General features: G+C 44.5%; 1 protein-coding gene across 2 annotated transcripts in view; it reads right to left on the bottom strand.

The window, feature by feature from the left end:
* The window catches only part of Mcc (MCC regulator of WNT signaling pathway), a 233,508-nt gene that overhangs the window by 33,205 nt on the left and 175,925 nt on the right, over positions 1-24,378 (bottom strand). For both annotated transcript variants that reach the window (XM_027400844.2, XM_027400845.2), the window contains 6 exons: positions 20,210-20,356; positions 19,088-19,177; positions 17,817-17,965; positions 12,236-12,376; positions 7,828-7,931; positions 2,913-3,096 (listed from right to left, as the gene is read on the bottom strand). In XM_027400844.2, coding sequence (XP_027256645.1) covers positions 2,913-3,096; positions 7,828-7,931; positions 12,236-12,376; positions 17,817-17,965; positions 19,088-19,177; positions 20,210-20,356 — 815 coding nt within the window. The remainder of the gene's footprint in view (positions 1-2,912; positions 3,097-7,827; positions 7,932-12,235; positions 12,377-17,816; positions 17,966-19,087; positions 19,178-20,209; positions 20,357-24,378) is intronic.

The following is a 24,378-nucleotide window of genomic DNA, read 5'->3' as shown; positions in this document are numbered from 1 at the left end:
TCTTAACTGGGACCAGTACAGAAGGTGCAGGCCAAGCCCTTTTGGTATTCCACTGCAATTTGGGCATTATGACCCAGATGGCATGGCTAGCCAGCCAGAATCCTAGGTACCCAAGGCAGAAGGAGGGTTGACAGCAAAGCTGAATCACCCTTCACACGTTGCACCCCCCCCCCTGTGCCCATTTTATAGAGGAACAAAAGAGCCTCATTCCAATTTCTAGGAGGGTACACTTGCAATGGCTTGGATCAGTGAGTACACTTTCACTGAATGAACAGAAAACACAGTGCTTGACACAGAGGGTGGGCTGTTGCTAACACACAGCTCTACTCACTGACAATCCAGTCCATCTGCCTCTGTGCTGATATGTTGATAAAGCTATGGAGGCAATTGGCATTGTCTGACTACTCCATCCATTAAGACAATCCTGCTTTCTGATGAATCTGTAGATGTAATTTTAAAATGTGAAATGTTTTCCTTTTTCTTTCTTGCTGGGATCTCACCAAGGGCATCAGCTGAGAGGTTACTGTCATGCAGATCCTTTTTGCTGGGTGACTAACCCTCTGCTGCTCCTTCCTAAAGCCATTAAACCCTCTTGTTCTTTGGAGCTGTCAGATGCCTCCAGGGACATGACCTGAGCATTGCTTCCCTCACACCATGGGTAGCACTGACTGATACCCTGAGTGCTCATCTTACCAGGTGGTCACAGCGGGAGGGCGGGGGTTTTCTGGGCCACACAAAGCCTTGCCTCAGAAAGCTCCATTTTCCTATGACAATGTGTGAGCCAGAATTCCAAGGCTTATAAATAAAGTGACTGAGAATATTATAACCTGATGATTAGGAACTTTGTTCTGAATCTATTTATCATAAAATAATCAAACTGTGCCTGTTCTGTGGTTATGGAGAGTCACATGAATGCCCCATGTGGTCTTCTGTACAGGTTCTGAACTGCTATTACAGGGGTAGATGTGAAGTGACATTTTAGTGGAATTAGAGTTAAAAACCAGTGTTTGATGGACGATCCCTGAGACTAAAATTTGTTCAAGAACACCCTCTTTCCCTTCTCACATGCATGTGTGGGTATGTGCATGTTTGCATGTAATGTGGGTGTTTTCCTTGCCCTTTCCCTCTCTCCTGAGCACTGGGAGGCTAGGCCTGCCATCATGCTTGCTTGGCATCTCTGTGGGTGCTGAGACCTGAACTCTGACCTGAACCTGGGTTCTTATGCTTGTGCAGCAAGCATGTTACCCACTGAGCTAGTTCCTGGCCCTAAATGGCTAGTCTTTAGTGAGCATACTCTGTGTCTGAATTTCTCTCAACCTATAGAAATACAAGCTCAACAATTAAATTTCTCAAGAAAATGTTCTAACAATCAAACGTACCTATACTTTAAATATCTCCCATAACAAATATTCAAGACCAGTTCTCCACTAACAGAAGGCTGGAGAATTTCTATTCTAGAGTTGTCTCTGACTCAGATCGAAACAACAGAATTATATGCAGGAAGGGGAGATGTATATAGACAATTAAGCAAGACTTTTCTTATTAACCCAACTCTTAACATTCATTAATTCAACAGAAGACTCTCATTGGCAAGGTGAACACTGAATATCTACTTAAACATAGAAATTACACCTACAAATGTCATGGAAAAGGGCATAGGCTTCTGTATTTAAACAGAAGAATATGGTTTTAAGGGAAGATTATAATCTATGTTCTGCCAAATAAGACAACTGACACTTAAACATGGAAGAAATAAGCCGCTTGTGTTTGTACACAACTGGCCAAGTGTGGGATTATGTCTGTACTCCCTCCTGGGACATGGGGTCCAGTCTGTGGATATGGATACATTGAGGCAAGTGGTTGGTTCCTCCAGTGAGAGAGAGGCACATCAAATTGCTTTTAGGCACCAAGAAAACATCAGTTCTTGTGCTTTGGCATTGGGCATCCCAGTAGTCCTTATGCAGCTCCAGTCACTTGCATGCAAGCAGACTGGCTTATAATGGCATGGGATCTCATGGGGGGAGTACCATGGGTGGTGCTGAAGCTCCTGATTTCCCTCTTAGCAGGCATGTGCTCTTACACAAGTCACTTACACATCTCTGAGTCAAGGTGTTCTCGCCTGTGAAAATGGGGTAAGTCACCCTTGGCTTTCCATATCTGAAAGTCCAATGAGAATCTAACAGCTGCATTCCAGTCTGAGAACTGGCGTGTAAGGGGAGAGAGAGCACTACAGCCAGTAAGTAAGCTTTGGTGACAAGAAATGATTTTTTTTTTAAGCGCTACAAGGGTCTTCATTCTGGTGTCCTGCCCCCATCCAGAAAGATCAGCTGCACCACAGACAATTCTTGGAGTCCACAATGCTTTCTTCTTCATTGCTTCTAAGAGCTCCCTTATTTATAAATGGCAATTCTGACCTCAAGTTCACGATCAAGTGCCTGCCCAGGAGGTGCTGTAAATATACCCTCACTTGATGAAAGAGCTGAGAGGACAACCTCTTGCCACAGAAGAGCTTCTGAAGGAGAGTGGACTCTGGAAGCAGCTCAGGGAGGCTGGCTCTGTAGCAGTGAGTCTTAGCCACAACAGGAAATTCCCAGAAATAGAGAATAATAAAGACACAGGACAGAACAGCACAGGGAGAAGAGCATCAGACAGAGAGTAGCTTCATTTTCCATCTCTATCATTCACAATGTACCTGTGCATATTCTACAATCTACATTCTACAGCCCTGTCTCTCCAGACTGATCTTTCCACATAACAAGGCCACCTTCACCCGTCCTCATAGCTCTGCCTCCTTGGATAGGCTGTGAGCATGAAGCAACTTGGCCTTATCCAAGCTGCACAGTCCCCTAGAGTGGGCCATTGAGAAGCCCACCACAGATAAAGGAGTCCCAGGGCGGAGCACCGAGTAGTACCTGGTATGGCTGTTGGAGGACAGGCTCTCCCAGGGCTGTACACTGCAGCCGGCCACAGCGAAGGCTCCACCACAGCTGCCATCCAGCTTCATAAGCAGGGCTTTGGCAGCATTCTCAGCAGTCTTCCGGCAATCATGAGCCCGCTTGAGCATTTGAGTGATATTCTCATCCCCTGACTGGTCTCCTACATCACAGAGAAGTCAATGTGTTAACTGATGCAGGTATGAGTCAGAAAAGCCCAGGCAATGCTTGTGTAATTGATTCTTAGTCACTGAGGGCTCGATGAGTAGGAGGACTGAGGAAGCCCTGCCCTCTGGTCTTGTAGGATAACTGAGAAGGGGTGGTCATTCCTCTGTGTGGGTGCCATAGTCTTCATGGACAGTATGATCTCCACCATCAGTGTAGAGTTCTAACGTTCTAATTATCTTTCCACATTTTCCAGGTTGCTGGCATCTCTTCCTACTCAGGCACATGTCTCCTACACATGGGAACTTTATGAATGAAGGCAGAGAGAAACTGGGGCAAAATGTCACATTGCCACACATCAACAGCACTGTAAAAGTTACATGCAGGGACACAAGTAATTTGAGCTGAAACTGGAGCAATCTCTGTACCAATACTATTCCTCTCAGTTGGGTCAAGGTGGCCAACTCAGATGGCTCCAGAAGCTAGTTGACAGGGCTAGGCCAGGACACGAAGTATAGAAAGCATAAGGCCAAGATAATGACGTTAGCCCCTGCTCAAGATGGTCACACTCTTGGCATGGCTTTTAAAACTGTGATGGAAAAGGTAGGACTATTGAGACATTAAAAAGCTCAGTGAGGTTTATAAGATGTCATTATCACTAAAGTACCTGCCATACAAGCACAAGGACATTGCTTTAAATAACCGGTACCATGTAAAATCTGGGTGCAGTGGCACACATCTGTAATTCTAACACTAGAGAGGAGTTGGGGAGAAGACAGGCAGATCTCTGGTGGTTGATAGGCAGCCAGCCTAACCAAATTGAGGAGCTGCAAGTTCGTGAAACAGCCTGTCCCCACCAAAAATATAAGGTGGTGGTTGTATGCCTTTAATTCCACAATGAGGGAGGGCAGAGAAAGATAGGTAGATCTCTTTGTGAGTTCAAGTCCAGATTAGTCTACTTAGAGAGTTCAATGCTAACCAGGGCTACATACTGAGATCCTGTCTCAAAAATTAAATAATTAATTAATTAATTAGGAGAAAATGATAGAAGATGACACCCAACTCTGACCTCCATCTCTAGCTTCTACATGCATGCACACAAGTGCAAGCATACCCACGCACGTAAGTGCATTTACCCATTCATAGGAACATGTACATATACTATACAGAAACAAACAAAAAATGTTCAAAAGCAGACCACTTGCCTGCTTTGTAAAAAGCACTGGGTTTGACTCTTAGAACTTAAAAGAAAAAAAACAGTGGGTAGATAGATGACAAATAGTAGATAGATAGATAGATAGATAGATAGATAGATAGATAAAAAAGAAAAGGAAATAAGAAACAAGAAGAGTGGCCCTTAAGGATTGGGAGAATAGAGTGAAAAAGAAGGAAAAGGCAAAGCTGTGAGAGTCTTCATAAGGTGACAACTACCAAGCACAAAACTACTACGTATGATGCTACAGTGGTGGGTCCATGTTGTTGTCCACTTGCCACACCCAAGGAGTTTCTAACAGGAAGTAAATTCTAGTAGAGACCAAGAACTTTGAATGAAGATGTCTGGCACATCTGTTCTTTATAATGGAGAAGGCTGTGCATGTGCCTGGACATCTATGTTTTTTCCTCTCAACTTGGCTGTGAAAACTACTTCTGGTGGTTTGAATAAGAATGGTACCCACAGGTGCATGTATTTAAATGTTTGGTCACCAGAAGTAGCATTATTTGAAAGGATTAAAAGGGCTAGGAGGTTTAGCCTTGTTGGAGGAGGTGTGTTACTGGGGTGGGAGAGCTTTGAGGGTTCAAAGGCCCAAGCCAGGCCAAGTCTCTATCTCCTTCCCTCCCCCTGTACCCCCATTTCTCTTGGATCAGGATGTATCTTTCAGCTACTGCTCCAGTGCCATCTGTGCCACGAGGCTTCCCTCTATGATGATAATGGACTAAACATTTAAAACTATAAACAAGCCCCAAACTAAATGCTATCTTTCATAAGAGTTGCCTTGACTGTGGTATTTCTTCATAGTGATAGAATAGTGACTAAGACACTAAAGAACAAAGGCTTCAAAACAATACAAAAACCATGTCAGCCAACAAACCACTGGCTTTCGATCCATACAACACAGATCTGTGTTTTTCTCATGAAACTTTGGATAGTGAACATTAAAAACATAAATGTGGTTGGGTGAAGTGGCCAACGTTGGGCTACACTCAGCTTCTTCACCCTTTGTGCCTACTGCTGAGCCCTGAAGACACTCTTTTGGTTTCTCAAGGTACAGTTTGAAAACCACTGGGATAACCCTTCTCAAATGAATTTAACGAGTGCCTATGAAGTCAGTAATAAACAAAGGCAACCGCAGTAATTGACATTGTGAGTAAATGTCACAAACTAGCTCTTGCTTATACAGCATGATGGGCAGAGTGAGACATCAACTGCCACAGTCAGCAGGTATGAAAATTATGCAATGCGTAGCACTGTGAAGAATAGCGAGAACACTCCTAGGTATGGTGTGGTTCCCATACTGGGAAATCCATCCCTCAAACTGATTTTCAGCCATCTTTCCCATTTTCTTCTTCCTACCGGGAATAGTATGTACATGCACCTCATCAGTTGAGCACTCTCTGTACTCTGTTCTGAAGCAGGCATGGTATCATTGTAGGTGGGGATATCTTACTCATACAAGTTACACTTGTCTGAAGATCAGAGGACAGAGCTTGCCACCAGCTAACCATAGAGGTCTAGAGCTCTGTACAGACAGACAGGAAGTGAGATGGCTTGGCCAAGAGAGGATATAAGTGTGAAGAAGCAGGAACTCGCTCTCTTTTCCGCTGGGAAGCTAATGAGGTAAAGGTGGCTTTGGTTTGCTCCTTCTTCTCTCTGATCTCTCAGCATTTTCCTCTATGTCTGACTCTGGGTTTCTATTACTTAGACCAATTTAGAACTCCATTTACAATTGTATAGATGCATACAGGAGTTACCTGGGATGAGTGAGACATGAACACTTGATGATTATTGCAAATGGTTTAAACGATGATTTGTTTAATCCATTTCAACTCCTATGAAGTAATTGCCCTGTGCAGGCACCAGCCTAATAAAGATGCTTTGTGCTCATGGAACAGGTTAAGACATCTTGTGATACAAACTAGAACATGATTGATTTTTTTTCCCTCTTTAATTGATGGTTTTCTTAATACCTATAAAAAAATTGACAGCAGGCCAAGATCGTTTTAGGATCTGTTTCATATGAGGAGTAAAGTTTTATGGTTCAGTTAAAAGACCCTGAAAAATGAGGTTTCTAATGGAAATGTTGGCAGAGCTTCTGCTTCTGGGCTGGGCCAGGCAGTGGGGATGGACCAGAGGGGGGAGTGGAGAAATAGAGGGTGGCCTCCTATACCAAGGATAAATGCTCCCTTGTTAGAGAGCCTGGGTATAAGAAAGGAAAGTAATGTTCCCCTTCTTCCCATCCTCAGGTTTGATTCTGATCCTTGAGGGCATCAAAAGCAAGGGAGGAAAAACCCAACTTTCCTTGCAAAGGTGGCAACAGAGAGGTGGCAGGGATGGGGGTTTCTCAGAGGGGCCTGGGAAGTAGCCTCTGTGGTAGTGTGTCCTGGAGAGATGAGGCAATTGGAAGCACACAGCCATTAACAAGCTATTCATCCATTACCCTCTCCCTTCCCATGCTTAAGGCTCAAAGCAACTTCCTGACAGATAGCCTGGTGGTCAGACATGGGGACACCTGGCCTGCCCATACTGCTCATCTTGGAAGGTTTGGAAAGCATGGGGTCATTTGGGCTGTAATTTTAAAAAAGTGGTGCAAGAGAGAAAGTTGCCATGCAACAGAATTCAAGTGGAGGATTTTTTTTTTTTTAATTAGGGAAAGGGGAGGGGGGAGACCAGCTTCCAGGGACAGGAGCAGTAGGAGAGAGGAAAGAGAGGCTGAGAGAGAGAGAGACAAAGTGACAGAGAGAGAGAAGAGAGAGAGAGAAGAGAGAGAGAGAGAGAGAGAGAGAGAGAGAGAGAGACAGACAGACAGACAGACAGACAGAGACAGAGAGACAGACAGAGACAGAGACAGGGAGAGAAAGAAAGAGAAGAGAATGGGAGTAGGCAGGATCCTTTTAAAAGGGAACATGGTGAATGTGCACAGGTGGTGCTCTTAGTGGCTGCAGCTGAGGGCGTATCCTGTTAGAACCACAAGGACAGTCAGGTACAGATGCCGGAATACTAACATTTGAGTTTTATGGACTTGTCATTATTTCTCCCAAAAGGCTGTTTCTACAGAGCATAGGTGAGCTTGTGTCCAGGGCACACTAAGGCTATGGCAAGCCCTCTTCCTGTCCAACACTGTACTGTGGTCTGGTCCTCTCATACCACTGGAGGCCCTGAATGGTCACTGGCTGAGTTTTATGGACATGATGAAGAAGCCTATATGCTTTTTCTCCTCACTATATGTGTTGGTATCTTTAACATCATTGTGAGCCCAACTCCCTCTACTCCTACTGTCAAGCCCAGGAGAATCTATTTCTTAAGAGTGCTTGTTTGTTTTAACTTGTCTGTGATCCTGTTTCCACTCTAGTTCTTGCTTCATTCAATGTAAACAGTTTACCCTCTCAGTCATGAGTGAAAATGGAAAACACACTTGACAAGCAGATTTCATGTTTCTGGGAGATGACTCAATGCCAGCAGCAGTGGAGACAAGATGGGAAATAGCACAGAGGGAACTCAGGGGACACTTACCAGGGGAGGAGCCCACACCAGCTGCCCGGAATTGCCCCAGGATGAGGCTCTGCTCGCTCTCAGCCAGTGCCAGTAGGAGTTCATAGGCTTCTATGCACTGTTCACTGCAATAGAAGCACAGCATGGCATCAGCTCTGGCAGAGAATGGAGACCACCGCAGCCTCCCCAACTGACCACCCATGAATATTTCACATAGAAGTGCTCCCTGGACAAACTAGTGGCTTGTTGTTATGCTGATCCCTTAAAAAACAAAACAAAACAAAACAAACAAAAAACCCTAAGTTCCAGAAAAATACATAAGACGCAATAAAAGAGGAAGGGGAAAACTATTTGTCCTTTTGATGACCAATCAAAAGGGAGAGGTGACACCCCCTTGGTACTCAGCTTCCACAGAAGCATCTCCTAAGTCTGCATCCCAGTATGTATACTCTCCCTCTGTCCCGTTTACTCTACCTTGACTCTAACAGAGTTGCTCTCTGTAGTTTATGGAAATGATGGTAAGCTGAACCTAGCATTAAGCTCTTCAAACGCGATGACTTCCATCTTGATCATTCTCCCACTTCCCTTTCTCTCTCGGGTCATCTCTGGAAGACAGCCTGGGCCCTATATTAAGCCTCCCTATGGAGAGACCTACATGGAGAGGAGCTAAGTCTTCCAGCCTACAGTCCAGGGGAAACTGGGGCCTTTACACAGACTGAGTCTGCTTGAAAGGAGGCCCTAGTACCCCAGCCAAACTTTCAGAAATCGTGGCCCTACTTGACACATGACCCTCAGAACTGCCTAGGAGACCAAAGGCTTGGAACAGCTAGCCAAGTCATTCACAGATGCCTGACCCTCATACCTATCATGCAACCCTTGATAGTTATTAAAACCCCCTGTAAGGAGATAATTATTTTGAACTATATGTACTGTACAGTAGACAACCGCTATATGTGGCTATTTCAAGTAAAATCAAAGGAAAAGTTCTAGGGGACCATTGCAGTGACCATATTTCACATGTGTGGTCATCGCATGGTTGCCAGTTAACCACAGACATAGAATGGTTCCATCACCAAGAAAGTGCAAACACAGACTCCTACAAAAGCCTCATGAAATGCTGTTAAGTTGTAGAGTCTGAGCTTGGGTGTTCAAGAGAAGAAAAAGTCTTTCTTCTCCATGCTCATCATCCACTGAACAGACAGGCAGGCCCAAGAACAGCCTCTTTGCTAGGCATGCCAGGGCACACTTCTATCTCCCAATTCTGAGGTCAGCTTGGACTATAGTGAGATTCTCTCTCTCTCTCTCTCTCTCTCTCTCTCTCTCTCTCTCTCTCTCTCTCTCTCTCTCTCTCTCTCTCATGCACACACACACACACACACACACACACACACAGAGCCCCTTTCCAGTGGTTTGTGATACACACAGACCCATATCCAGACAGGAGGCAGAACACACAGGCCTGACACCCATGTGGTCAGGACCAGAGGCTGGCCGCAGCAAGGTTCCCTTTGTAAGCAAATACCTGATGAGTTCCTCCAAGCTCAACAAGAGAAATGTCGCTTTAATCACCATTCAGCTGGGGCGCCATCTGTTTTTGATTGTTTTCATGTTCACCACCCTTCCCCAGGAGGTAGAGAAGAGGGTCATACCACCAGCTGGCAGTGCTGGCAGCTCCCTGCAAGGGCAGTCAGGCAGAAGGTGCCAGGTTGGTTCATCCTTCAGGATGTGCTCATGTGCAGCCTTCTAAGACCAAAAGTGGAGGGTGACCCCCACTAAAGGCTGCTGAAAACCAGTATGACCACCATCCTGTTTTGGCCTCATTATGGTGGCTGATTTTGTTTTTGAGGTGACAACAGTTTCTTAAGACTATACTGACATTGTCTTATATAAATAACATTGGTAAAAGATGCCAAGAATAAGATACAATCTTCCACTCTGACTTTGGCAACCGGCTTGTGAGGTAACATGAACAAACCTCAGAAGACAACAACAAACAGTTTCACAGCTTTAAAAAGGGATAGATTTAAATGAGATAAATTGAGCCAGGGAAACTGTTCAGTGAGTAAAGGCATTTGCCACCAAGCCTGACAACCTTTGATCTGGGGACCCAACAAGTGGAACTGATTTCTGCAAACTGTCCTCTGACCTCCACATGTGTGCTGTGGTGCAAAACCCATCACCCAAATAAATAAGTGTAGTTTTCAAAACAAACAAATGTCAAAACTGGTGAAAAAGAAAAAAGGTATTATTACTCATAAATGAACTAACTGCAGTCTTTTAAACTGACTTTTTTTCTTCCTCCCTTCATTTTCTTTGTTTTTATTTTTTATTTTTTTGAGACAGGGTCTCACTATGTAGCTTTGGCTGTCCTATAATTTGCTATGTGGAACAGGCTTGCTTCTGTCTCCAAGTTCTGGGAACTTGTACCACCATGCCTTTAACAAACCAACTGGTGGCATGTCTGAAGAGCAAAGAGAAGACATGAGATGCTCTTCTGGGACCTACAATTCCTGCTACAGGAACTTTATCCCAAGGAAAATATTCAAAAGATTGGAGATACCTGTATTAGGCTATTTATTGTTGAATTATTTTAATGCCTGATGTCTTCAAAGGTCTTTTAGAAAACTGAGCAAAGTTAAAGGCATAAAATCTGCAGGTGATTCAGCCATCGACAATCAGACTATTAAGTAATATTTAAAACTATGTCAGGCACAGGTAAAAGCCTGACAGGCTCTTAGCACTGAAAGTAGAAGAGGGCATGGGCTCCACATAACCAAGAAGCTATCAGCAACTGATACCCACGAGCAAAGGGAACATCAGTCTCCTCTAGTGGAGTGTCACTGGGATATCAACCACACCCCAGGGCAGGCCCCATGCCCAGGAGTAGTTGGCTGACCAGAAATAAACTCCATGGCTTTTGTGTGTTGCAGGGGCACTTTTTGTTTCATTTTGTTTTGTTTAGACACTGTTTTGTCTTATTGGTCTTACGATTATTTTGGTTTTCATTTTTATGGTGTTTGGGGGGTAAGAGAGAGAAAGAGCAAAACATTTTGTGGTTAGGGAGGTAGGGGGGATCTAAAGAGGAGTTGGGGAAGGAGGGAACTATCAAAATGTATTGTGTGAAAATGTTTTTAAATTAAAAAGATAATTAAAAAAATAAAAATAGGCCAAGTATGGTGGGACACACCTTTAATCTCAGCACTTGAGAGGCAGAGGCAAGTTTAATCCCAGCCTGTTCTAGGACAGTCAAGGCTCCACAGTGAAACCCTGATGCGCCCTGACTCGGGGATGGATAGATGGATGAATAGATGTATAGATAGATGGACAGATGGATGGATGGATAGATATAGATAGATATCCAGATAGATATAGAAAGATACATACATAGATGATGGATGGATAGATAGATAGATAGATAGATAGATAGATAGATAGATAGATAGATAGACAGATTGACTGATAGATAATAGGTAGGTAGGTAGGTAGATAGGTAATAAAAATAAGGACTATGCCTGGAGCATTGCTTGGTGGGAGAGCACTTGCCTAGTTTGTGTAAATCTCTGGGTTTAGTCTCTAGGACTGGAATCACTCAAAGAAAAACTGTAACAAACAAGAAATATAAGGCACTGCTTATAGCAATGCAAATATATGATTATGAATAAAGAACAGAAGGGAAAAATGAAAATATAACTCAAAAGCTGAAAGCTTTAATAAGGATTTTTTATGCTTATTTCTTGTATGTGTATGTGGTGGGGTTGGACACTGCAGTGAATGTGTGAAGGTCCGAGGACAATTAGCAAGAGCGGGATTTTACTTTCTACTATGTGGGTTCCATGGCCAGAACTCAGGTCATCAGGTTTGGTGGCAAGTGCCTTTTCCCACTCAGCCATCTCCCTGGTCCCCAAACACTGACATTTTTGTGGTATTACTCAAAGGAGTTCATCTTTAGTCTGAATTGGCTAGTGGGGGACATTCCAAGCAATACCACCACATTTAGTATCTGATTCTCCTAATTGCTGGCGGGGGAGGGGAGCACTCATTGGTTTTCAATATAAACCACACTATTATTCACAGGTCCAAGCCTCTAGTTATGGCTTTAAATGGCTGGCTTGTACTTTTACGTTCAAGATTGCTACAGATGTACATGTTACAAATTGGCTGCATGCAAGAACACTGAGAATGGAGCCATTGAGATGACTCAGCAGGTGAAGGCACTTTTGGCCAAGCCTGACGACCTAGGTTCGAAACCTGGAACCCACATGGTGGAAAGAAAAATCAGATTCTCATGTTCTCTTCCTCCTTCCACATATGCATTGTGACATGTATGCACTCATACATGCATGCACACAGTAAATGAAAATATAAATTGACAAACAGATAAATGTTTTAAAAAACGTAAAGGATGTATTCCGCTCTCTGGCTCTCCTACCTGTACTGCAAGGCGAGCCTCAGTGCTGTGGCGTTAGATTCGTATTTTCCCACCAACATGCTCATCCTCTCGGCGTTGCTTTTACATTCTTCCAGAGTTATGGTGAGGAGATCATTTTGGGATTTGAGGTGCTCAATCCGGCTACAAAGAAAGAGACACTGATTTCACACGCCTGGACTGTGAGCTGACATTTTCTTGTCTCCCTGACACGTAGGCTGGAGAGTCATGTGAGGATAACATGGCAGGGGGAGTACCAGCAGATAAAGTGCTTGCCATGCAAGCATGAGGACCTGTGTGTAGATCCCCGCACAGGAATGGTGGTGTGCATCTGTAAGTCTGGGGATGCAGAGATAGTGGGTGGGGGCAAGAGTCAAGCAGCTTCCCAGAGATTGCTGGCCAGCCAGCCCAGCCAGTGGGTGAGCTCAGGGTTTGATGAGAGGTCCCATCTCAAACACTAAGGTGAAGAACAATAGAGGAAGATGACTAATGTCAACTTCTGGCTTCTACACACATGCACAGGTGAGTACACACATGAGCACATACATATAACACAGACAAACATACGCACATGGATGCATATATAGAGATAACACACAGGTGATATGGGAGGCTGGAGACACAGCTCAGTAAAGTGAAATGCTTGTGGCAAAAGCAGGAGGAGCTAAGTTCAATCCACAGCACCCACTTAAAAGCCAGGCAAAGTGGTGTTGTCTGTCATCCTAGCCCTGGGGAGGTGAAGAAAGGGGGAAGCTATGGAGTTTGCTCACCAGACAGCCTAACCAAACTGGCGAGCTCCAGACTCAGGTAAGAGACGCTGCCTCATGAAAAGAAGGTGGAAGAGTGATTGAGAAAGACACTTGGTGTTTACCTTTTCCTCCACACATATACACACAGATGCACATGAACTTGTATACACAACACACACACACACACACACACACACACACACACACACACACACAGATGATATGGCATTGTTGGTCATTTTAGCAAGTATTAACTGACACAAAAAATCACTAAATTCAGTGTGGATCAAAAATAAAAACGAAGGGCTGAGTATAGTGGTATATGCACAACTTTAATCCCAGAATTCAAGAGTTAGGTGGATCTCCTTAGGTTGGAGGCCAACTGCTCTACCCAGTGAGTTCCAGGACAGCTGTGACTATGTAGAGAGACCCAGACTCAAAAACCAAAAGATGACAACAACAACAAATTAAACTGCTACCCAGCTATGCTTTGCCTATGCCAAGCTATGCTTTGCCTATGCCATGTGTCTGTACTGTGTGAGGCCATGGCTCCAACACTAAGGAAAGCACCAGCTCTGGCACCCCATAGCCCTTCAGAGTAACTCCAACTACGCTGCAACAAGCCACAATGCATGAGGCAGTAAACCACACCGTGGAAATAGAGGTTGCTGTTGGCTGAGCCTTTGCTGGGTCATCCACCCAGCAGCCTGCCCAATCAGGTGTGATCACCCCTGCCACCCAGATGAGGGGATACAGATATTGAAAGGTCAAGGTCCTTGACCTGGAACTTTACGAGGCTGGTCAACTCAGATCCTGTGCTCTTAACCACACACCAAGGAGCACTAGCAAAAGGTTAATCAGTGAGCAATCTGGAAAATGCCACCAGGTTGTCCCTAAGTGGGAAATGGAACGGGGTATCCTTCTGTACACTGTGAAGATGTGCTGCTCTCATTGTTAATAAAAATCTGATTGGCCAATGGCTAGGCAAGATTTTCAGGGCAGAGAGAATGCTGAGGAATCACCATGAGAGACAGAGCAAGCAGGATGGAAGTTCATAGATGAGGTAAATGAGTCTGGGACAGCACATAGATTAATAGAAATGGGCTAATTTAAGTTGTGAGAGCTAGCTAAAAGAAAACCTCAGCTATAAGCTGGGCATTTATAATTAATATTCAGTTTCTGTGTGGTTATTTGGGGACTAGCCAGCAGGAAAGAAAAGTCCATTTACAGGGACCTGTGACCATGTCCAAAGAGCCTTCTAGGGTGGATGTCCAGCAATACTAGTGATTGGTACAATCAGCAGTAAGAACGTTGAGGTTTATATTGGATTCACAACTGTATATTCCAAACAATAAATTTGAGGAGAAGTCAGAAAACAAATGTAAACCCTTGAGCTTTTCCATTTTCTGTACTAAAACAGCTGGGTGTGGTCATTCATTTTCCACAGAAGCCACTCTTTTGTAGTCTACATAGCAACAAGTCTTCAAGAGACTTGGGATTTACCAACTGCAAGAGATTCCTGAGGGTGATGGGGTGTGGAAGCCACTGTCCTTGAGCGTACATTTTAGATGAGCATGGAGTTGCCTATAGGGGACATATCTTCTAGAAGAGTAATGCAGATTCCTATGGGTCATAGTGAGTAAGGTATTAGAAACACATGCTTTTCTGCCTTTGTTCATTTTTGGCTTCTTTCAATGGTCCCTACTCACTCATTTATAATTCCAGTGTAGTGATCCCTGCTAAGTAGAAGCCATTTACCCCACTACTGACCTCCATGTGGCTGAGTGTAAACCATCTCTGCCTGAAATGCCTTCCTCATTCAGGTCAGCACACCCCTGCTGGTCTTCTGACTATAAAGGCTGAAGGTTGGTGTTTCCTGTGGCTCAGGCTTGGGTCCCCATCTTCTGCCAACACTCTCCTTAGGGGGTGATTCTATCCAATCTGTGACTCCCAAGAGGCATTCCTGTTTCCATGGCTTCCAGTCTTTTCTAGCCCACACCTCCCTCTGAGTGTCAGTCCCACACATCAGCTGCCTCGTGGCATTTCCATTTGGGGAGGGTCGCACACTTCCTCCAGTTAACAGTGAAGGGGGTGCTTACTTTTCTTCAACCTCTCCTTCACCTTCCCCATATTTGTAGTCACCACCACCATTCACCTAACATCACAAGCTAGTACGGGAGCATGCCCGAGACCCTTTCTTGCAGCCAGACCTAATGTGGCTGAAGCTTCTCATATTCTGAACCCATTATGTTCTGTGTCTCCTGGCCCATCACAGCCATCGCTCTGCTCCCACTCTTGCTATCCTTTACCTCTAAGCTCCAGAAGGCAGAACAGGTTTTGTTCTTCCCATTTAAAAATGCCTTCTAACTATATTTAGGCTAAAGAGTAAAATCTGCTATGGAATCTGAATCTGCATCCATGCCAGCCCCTGTCTGGTACCCTGCCTTGCTTCCTGTACATCCTCCAGGCCCCATTGTCCCAGCCCTGCTGGTCTTCATATGGTTCCTCCTTTATATCACCTTTGTCCAGCCTGGAGGCGAAGACTCTTCCAGCCTTGTCATCATTGCTTCCTTTCCCTTAAAACCCCAACAGAAACCTTCCTTCTTTAGAGACACCTTACCAGACCCCTGTCAAAGAACAACCTCAGGCAAGAGACATAGCTCAGTTTTAGAATGGTTGGAAAGCCCGTATAAGGTCCTGGCTTTAACCTCCGGCATCCAAAGTGACAACAATAACAAATAAATAACTCTTGATTCCTAAGGGGTCCTGGAAACATCTTTTCATCTATATTTCCTAACAGAATATAAGCTGCATGAGATCAGGGGCTTTCTCTGTTTTGATTTGCTTTTCATGCCACATATTCTAGTACACAGTAGGTGCTGAATACAGATGTGCACATGAGTAATTACAGTTTGGGGTAGGTATGGTCCCCTACCCCAAAGAAGTCTGAGCCAAAGGCTAGCATTTTTTAAAAAGACTATTAGGCCTTTAATGTTGAGACAATCAAATAACAGTCATTAGGACATAGTGTTTCTAAGAAGCTCCAGGTTCCAGGCCACAGCTATGAATGAGCACAGGACAACAGGGTGAGAGCAAAGGGCAGGGTCTGGAATTCTGCCTTTGTTAAATAGATGCTCTGGACTTCACTGCTTAATTTTCAACTTCAAGGCCTTTATTTTTTTCTTTTTCATTTGTAAGAGACTAGCCTTATCCTCACAAGTTGGACATGAAGAGGTTTTCTGTGAGCATCCATTGTGAGCTGCTCACCACATAACCTGAGCTTCAAGTACTAAATAGTACCCCTTTCTTTGTTCTCTCCTGGGTGCATATTACTGAGAAGAAAGGTGCCTCCCCCAAGTTCAGCAACAAAGAAGACCTTTGAAACCCAGAGAAGAGATCTTCAGCTAAAGGCTAAAGACATACGGGCATCGGGCCCTCTGAAGGCATATGGTTTCATTCAATCGCAAAGGGCATATTCTGGTCTGTGCACTTTGAGGCCAGTGCAGAAAAGTGCTTCTGCCTTGCTTCTAGGTGATCATCTGGACTGGAACTGTAAAGCACCTGGGATTTAATAAGGAAACCTTTTAAGTTCAAGATTTAAAATAGATGGGGCTGGAGAGACGTTTCAGCAGTTAACAGACATACTGTTCTTGCAGTGGATCCAAGTTCGATTCCCAGCACCTATGCTGGGCAGCTTACAAGCTCCGATAGCTCTAGCTCCAGGGAGCTCTGATGCCTCTGGCCTCCACAGGGACCTGATACTCACGTGCTCATATGCACACAGACATAGAAACACATGTGTTAGTTTAAGAAAATAATCTTTAAAATGACCTAGGCCACCACATTTCCTTTGTTCTCCAGAACAGAAACAGCTTCATATCAGGGAGGAGTAACAGGCTAGCTTGACACGCACAAGAGGAATGGAATTCAGCAATGGTAGATGGGAGTTAGTGTTCACATTCCTTCTTTATTAGCTTAAGAGCCTTCCAAACTCTTCCTATGCTCCCACAAAAGACTGCTAAGTCAAGGCAGCCACATCATTCTTGGAGACTGTTGAACAGCCATTCTGTTGTCATGGAATAGACTCTGAGTCAGTGTGGTTAGCGGGTTTGGCTATGGTACTACTTAGCTTTTGAAGCAGCTCCCTCATATTACACTCAAGCTTGTCTTTGCCAAGAGGCAAGAGTGCATACTACAATTGTCTATAGCAAGAGAATTGGGAAGAATCGATAAAGCTGTTATATGGCAAACTTAACCAGTTGGGACAGGATGTAGGGACATCCTATTTCTGCTTGGGCATAAAGAAAACCAGTCAACCCTCAGAAAAAGCAGGGAATTAGAGCAATATGTGGGGCCGGTGCCAAGAATGGCTCCAGCACATTGCCTTTGCTCCTTCTGGCAAACACAAGCAGCCCCAGACACTGACTCAACATTCCAGGGCTTCCCACTGTGAACTGCAGCACAGGCCTGTAGAATTGGCAACCATCTATGACCTACTTGACATGTTCTGTGGATTGCTCCCAAGACTTGATACATACTTCACAAGGTCCAAAGTGAAATAAGAAGGTGGGGCCCCTTGTTCATACATTATTAAGGACTTAGAATAGTAACAGCAGAGTCACACAGTGCATCTGTGCAACCTTCCTAAGCACGAGTCCCCATGTGAATGTGTGTCCCAGCCCCACGAAGTTCACCCTGACTGCCATAAGCTCTACTCCATCTCAATCCCACTAGCCTGGCCATCTCTACCATAAGCCAACTTAGATGAACCTTTAGAAAGTGAGCAGCTCCCATGCCCAGCCCATCCCCTATGAAATGCATCAGATTGCTCTCACCTATTCAATCGTTCTGTTTCCACCTCGAACTCTCTAATCTTGCTTTCAGAGATGGCAGATCCATGTGAGTAGAGGGTTTGGAAAATTTCCTGGATATTGGAGCAGTCCTGAAGTGAGTGGGCCAGGTGTTCTGCCACACTGCTGGAAACCTGTACAAATGGACATAATTCCCTCCAGAGATGCCAAGTCAGTGACACTGGTCCCCAGGCACAGTTTACAAATGCGACAACTTAAAGGCAAGATTCTTTAGGAATTTGGTGACAGTTACCCTTCTGAGCTTCATGGGTCTTAGTTGGTATAATTGGGGCATTAAAAGCTAACCGTGAAAGCATTCTATGAGACACAATCAGCCCACAGCTATACCTCCTAGGTGATGCTACGAATCAGCAAGCAGGGGGAGATCTGTTCTCTTAGAATCCTGAAAATCCTAGACATTAAATACAGTCTGGGCTTCCTTCTCTTACTCTAGACTCCTGACATTCTATACTCATACCTTCTGGTGACGGTGGCCCAAAAAAGAAACTGTTCCCTTTACCCTCACACTTTGGTTTGGATACAGAATCTGAATGCATGTGATGTTTTGCTCAGTGTAAAACTTCAAGTTAGGAAATGGAAATGAATCTGGGGGTTGTTTCCTAGGTTCCTTCCTCTTGCCCTAGGATCAACCAGCTAGCTCTCCCAGCTTCATGTCTACTCCTAAAACATACTCCTTAAAGAACCAAAACTCTTCCCTTGTCATCTCACCAGTCATCAGTCTTACCCCCTGGAGATTACAGGCTTTAGCTAGGAAGCCTCTCATACCAATCAGGCAGGTCCTGTCCATTCTCTGCTAGCCTTGGGCCACACTTCAAAACCAGCATTCCCCATCCCTGGACAGTACGTTCCCTTCAAGATGCATGTGCAAAGACACAGTTCTTTTTGCGTTTTGCAACTTCCTGGGTCTCTGTCAGGCAAGGTGATGTAAAGCAGATACTTCAAGACATTCAATGGCATCATACCTAAATACATGAGATTTCTTCTTTGGAAGAGTCCAAGTGTGTCAGGGATGGGGTGTGGTGGGGTGGAGTGGGAGGAGATATCCCTTGAGGCTGAAGTAGCAATTCACCATTTAGAAATTTTACAATATTTTACTTTGCCTTTGTGGAATGAAACCGGTATGATTTATTATATAACTAACTGATGAACTGGAAGTGAACAACCACATGTCTGGGAGCCATGGTCTGTGCAGCTGTTTTGGTTTCTTTCTTTCCTTACCCCTTGCTGACACTTACCCCAATGCTACTGATTTCTGATCCCAGGACTGGCCGATCAGATGATGAAGATTCAGATCTGGTCTTTGATAGCTTCACTCTCTCAGCAATCTTTAAAAAAAAAAAAAGAAAGAAAGAAAAAGATCAGAAAGTCCACACCACTCCCCCACATAAGTTAAGTCCATGCTTACACAACTTTTAGCCTTGTCAACTAAAGTGATTCCTCAAAACAATTCATTGGTTCAACCCTGCTACCATAAACCTGAAATGGGGCTTCTCAACGTCAGCACCTTTGGGGCTGGACAACTTGGGAGGGGAGAGCCGCTCTGCCCACTGCAGCATCTCTGGACTCTAGCCACAAGATGCCAGTAGCACTCCAATTGTAACCATTCAAAATGTTCCTCAGGGACAAAAATCAGGTGTAGTCAAGAAACCATGGTTTCACCTAACTTACTAAATGGCTCAGAAACAGCTTCATTGTGGAGACTATCAGGGCTGCCAGGCAGGAAGACACCTGCCATTTGTACCACCTGACAGGTTCTTTTCAGAAGATTGATTGTACAAAAGCATTGTATGCTGTGGCAAGGAACAAGTGGTTAACAATGAATTTCTTTTCTTTTCTTTTTTTTTTTGTGACAGTGTCTCACTATGGACCCCTAGATGGCCTGGAACTCAATGTGATCCTCCTGCCTCTGCCTCCTAGCTTGAATTACAGGCTTGTAACTCCACACTTAGCTCTGTGATGTTTTCTTTTGCTGACATAGCTGTCAGTTTTCTGAGAGGGAAAATCATTGCTTTATCACTTAGGGTCCCCTAAGGGCTGAATCTTAATTCCTTGAAAGCAAGTACCCATTCACCTCTAGGTTGCACTTGACAAAACTCTCCACAAAGCTCTGTCAGCTGTGACATTTTCCAGCAGGCTGATTAATGAGAGCTGCTATACAGGTTGCAACTGAGAGAGACTTAAACCTATTAGCGGGTTATCTCTCCCTACAGCCTGACTTGGGAGAGTTGACACTCAGTCCCAGGGGAAGTCCCTAGAGTATACGCATTGGTATGACTGCACAATGGTGGGCTCAGCCACAGCTGGGGTTTTCAGATAAGAAGATTTCCCACCGCCAAGACTCATCCCTGGGAGCTCACCTTGGCGATGGGGATGTCATTGCTGCTACTGCTGGTGCTTAGCTCTCCAGTGCTGGGGTTAATCGGGCGATTGGCAGAAGTGAGGCGACCAGGGCTAGAAGGTCCAGTGGCCTGGACACTCTGCAGTCGAGTTTGGAGCTCTCGGACCTGAAACCATAATCCCTTTAGACAGAGTTGGTCGTTTCTCAGGTTAAAGGGCAAAAGAGCCAGACAGTCAATGGCAAAGTTTCCAGTTGTAATGCTCAGCTGGTCAAGCACACTGAAGCCACTGTACCCATAAGAGGAGTCACTGTTGACCAATCATCTGTTATTTACTAGCAGGAAGGAGAGCATGCAAATTGAGCAATTGATGCTCCCAACCCAGGGGGAGGATTGTTCATATAGCAGAGAAGCACCTGATGCTGCTGTTGTCAGTGCAGATAAGGATGTGATCTCTAGTCTTACGGAAACTCAGGGTCCACGCAATAATAGCAAACAAGTCTTAACACGCATGTACAAACCTTAGAAACATCATTCCCAAGTACTCCAAGACAGCAGAACTTGGAAAGACTGTGCCTCCACCTGAAGTGACTCCAGAGTATGAAAGGAGGCATGCACATGATAGGAGAACTGGGCTCCACAGGAGAATGTCAAGGGTGGGCTTAGCAGAGACACCGCTGGGGTAGTATGGGGTCATGGAATTCTATGCACAGTGTCTGGGAAATATGTGGTACTGCACAAACTGTTATTAGAGACCAAGACTTTGGGAGAGGTGAGGCCAGAATGGAGTGATAGTGCAGGAACCAGCAGCTTTCCTCCAAACAGCCAAGGCTAGGAGCTTCCCTGCTCCAGTGGGAAGAAGCATCTAAATAGCTGAAGCATAAAAACTCAGTGGTTAAGAATACTGGCTGCTCTTCCAGAAGACCAGGGTTCAATTTGAAGCACCCACATGGAGGCTCATGACTATCTGTAACTACAGTCCCAGGGGACCAGATGCCCTGTTCTAGCCTACATAGGCACTAGTCACAAATGTGATGCACAACCATACATGCAGGCAAAACACCAGTAAGTATAAAATTAAAAACGAAATCATGACAAATTAATACCACAATGAATATCTAAATCTCATTTATCTGTGGTTACTACTCTGTGACCTCCAAGGGGAGAACGATCCCAGTAAATGGACACAGTTGCTACCTTTCTGATAAACATGGGCACACTTTAATCAGCAGGGTACAAGGACTGTTACTATACTCACTATGCAGCCAAGGGAACCTTAAACTTCTGATTCTCCTGTCTCTACCTCTTGAATGCTAGAATCACTGTGAGGTGCTGTCTGGTTTATTATACTTCAGGTTGACTATAGCACCCAAAAGTTCTTATGATACAAGCATCAGATTCGGTCAGCAAGAAGACACATTTGCCATTTAGAGTATGGTTTACCAGATCCCCCTTATAGGGCTAGTCAAGAACCTAGATGGCAGAGCCCCAGCCCAGTGGTTTAGATTAATCAGTACTGCAAGAAGCCAGGAATATGTATATCTAATGAGCTCCTCACAGATGTGAATGCTGGATGTCAGGGAAACACACCCTGAGTGCCTGACCCAAGTCTACAAAGCATTATGGCCTCACAGATAGGCAGAGCAGAGCTTAAACCCCTGTGCCAGGCCCTGCTGCCACAGCCCTTCCAGGCAAGGGCAGAGCCCCCCCCAAGAGCTTCTCATAGAAAGCTTTCATATTGAATGTCTGGAATATCTCTACCATGCTATCTTGGGAACTAAAAGTAATTGAAATTTCAATAATTCATCAACATATTATAAGCCAAAATAGGGAAATTCCCTTGGAGCAAATTGCATTCAATAGTGAAGCCGATCAAAAGAGCCTAATGCTTTGCTGTGGCTTCCAGGAGGTGGGACTTGCTGGAAATGTGCAGTGTCCTCACAATATAACAGACACAGGGGCCAAAACAGAGTGCAGACTGGGCCACATCAAAACAGGGTGCAGACTGTAAAGACACATGTCTGCGAGAGTCAAACAGAATTCCTGATGGGAGATTTTTCTGGAATAGTTCCTAACAAACCAAAGGCAGTGTCACTGTGGGGATTTATTAGACCCACTCTGCAGAGAGCAAGGGCCCATGCTACCAGTATGTTCCCAGGCAGCTTCCCTGTTGGAGTCTGTGAGGTCCTGAAAAATTAACAAAGTTAACATCATTCTAAAACTTACATTCAGTATACAATCAATGGCCTACTCCTAGAGCACCAGTCAGCCCACTCATCTTGGTTGGTTTGTTTGGTTGCTTTGATTTTTAAAATCGGGATCTTATTCTTTAGCCCAGGCTGGCCTTGGATCTTATAGCAATTGCCCTGCATCAGTTTCGCCAGTGCAAGGATTCAGGCATGAACCACCATGGTTTGCTTTTGAAAAATACAAATAGTCCTAGCAAATATACTAAAACACTATTAAAAACGACCTATGTTTTAGAAATGTTTGCCTTCCTAACCACAAAAGTACTGAATGTTAACTATGGAAAAGCTAAGTAGCACAGCAAATTAAAACAGAAAAGGTTTGTATGCCCCTTCAAACTGCTCCCAGACAATTACTTTTAGTCATTTCCCATATGCATTCATGTGCTTAAATAACTTCTACAACTAACATTTTCATTTTAAAAGCTGGGGACCCTATGAAAATTAAAGGATGACAAACACCTTCCTTTTGGACTTTGCCTTATTTCTTAATGATAGTGTTCATCAGTAGGCAAAAAACCAGCTGAAGGGTGTGTAGTCAGCTATACAGAAAGAAGGGCAATTGGAAGGAATACAATTTGGGGTGAAATTAAATGACCCCAAACCCAGAACTGAAGGATACCTGATAAACCAAGTTAGCATAGGCAAGGACTGGGAGGCAAGTAGACAGCTGTCAGAGATCTCCTAATCACTCTTCCTGTGTGAAACAGCTGGATTGGGAGTCCTTCAACAATGACATCTGAATTTGACATCATACCTGCTGATGTGGCTTTATTTCAGAACAGACTCTGTAGACTGGATGACACTATGGATCTCTGAGATCAACCTGGACTAAGCTTAGAGTGGACTCCAGCTGAGGCAGAGATTTGAAACCCAGTGAAGGCCAGAAGGAGGGAGATGAAAAGAGAATGGTTGCCAGTCAAGAGCTCCGAGCTTCAGGAGTTGAAAGAAGCAACAAAGGTGGCTCCTTTCCAGATGTAGAGAAGGTTTGTTTTCTCTACAAAACCTGGGTTTGTGTTTTGTTTTGTGGTGTGTGTGTGTGTGCGCGCGCGCGCGCGCGCTAGGAAAACCAGATATCACCCTGACAACCCTTCTGAATCGGGTTCCTCAGCCACAGCCCGACCCTGAGAGGCTATTTTCTCAATTCTCTTAAACTCAGTACATAGCTCTTGCCCATGAAGATGCAGGGAAGTTGATCTGCTCCAAACATTGGAACTCTGGCAGTGTATAAGGTATAACGTAGGGTTTTTGGCTTGGAATCTATCAAACATGATGGGAATTCCACTCCTAAGTGGTGTTCAACAGGGAGCATCAACTGCAGAGGGGAAAGGCATCTCTTTCCCAGTGCAGGGTGAAAAGACAGCAGACTCCTTCTTCTTCTGGCTCTTATTTAAGGGTTTGGGGCTTGTTTTGTGTTGATGAGAGTAACAGAAGAGAAAGGACCAGAGCAAAGGGGAAGAAGATAAGAACTCTACTGATTGTGGGATGAGAACAGCGAAGGGGGAATAAAGCCTGCTGTTAAATGTGCTCTACCACCCACCCACATGCATAGGGATTAGTCCCTCCACACATGGATACCCTGGTGAGTATGAAGGTAAAACTATCTTCAGACAGACTTTCCTGTAGTGACAACAGTGTTCCACAGCAGCCATGTCTGCAGTGGTAGCACTGATGCATAGGGTTATCCTGCAAGCACTTGCGGTGTGCCTAGTTTACCCAGGGAGATGAATTTTAAATTGTGTCTGATTGGAATTTATTTAAATTCAAACTTGGATAGTTGTTATGTGGTTAGTTGCTACTGTACTGGACAGAATAGCTGTAAATATTCAAGATAATGAAACAGTTGTCCATACTTGAAGCTGGGTGACATCATAGATCACGATATATCTCAGTGCAGGGGACAGACACACACACACACACACACACACACACACACACACACAC

Source organism: Cricetulus griseus, chromosome 2, assembly GCF_003668045.3.
Source record: "Cricetulus griseus strain 17A/GY chromosome 2, alternate assembly CriGri-PICRH-1.0, whole genome shotgun sequence".
Lineage (NCBI taxonomy): Eukaryota > Metazoa > Chordata > Mammalia > Rodentia > Cricetidae > Cricetulus > Cricetulus griseus.
This window is presented reverse-complemented; position numbering and strand designations above follow the sequence as displayed.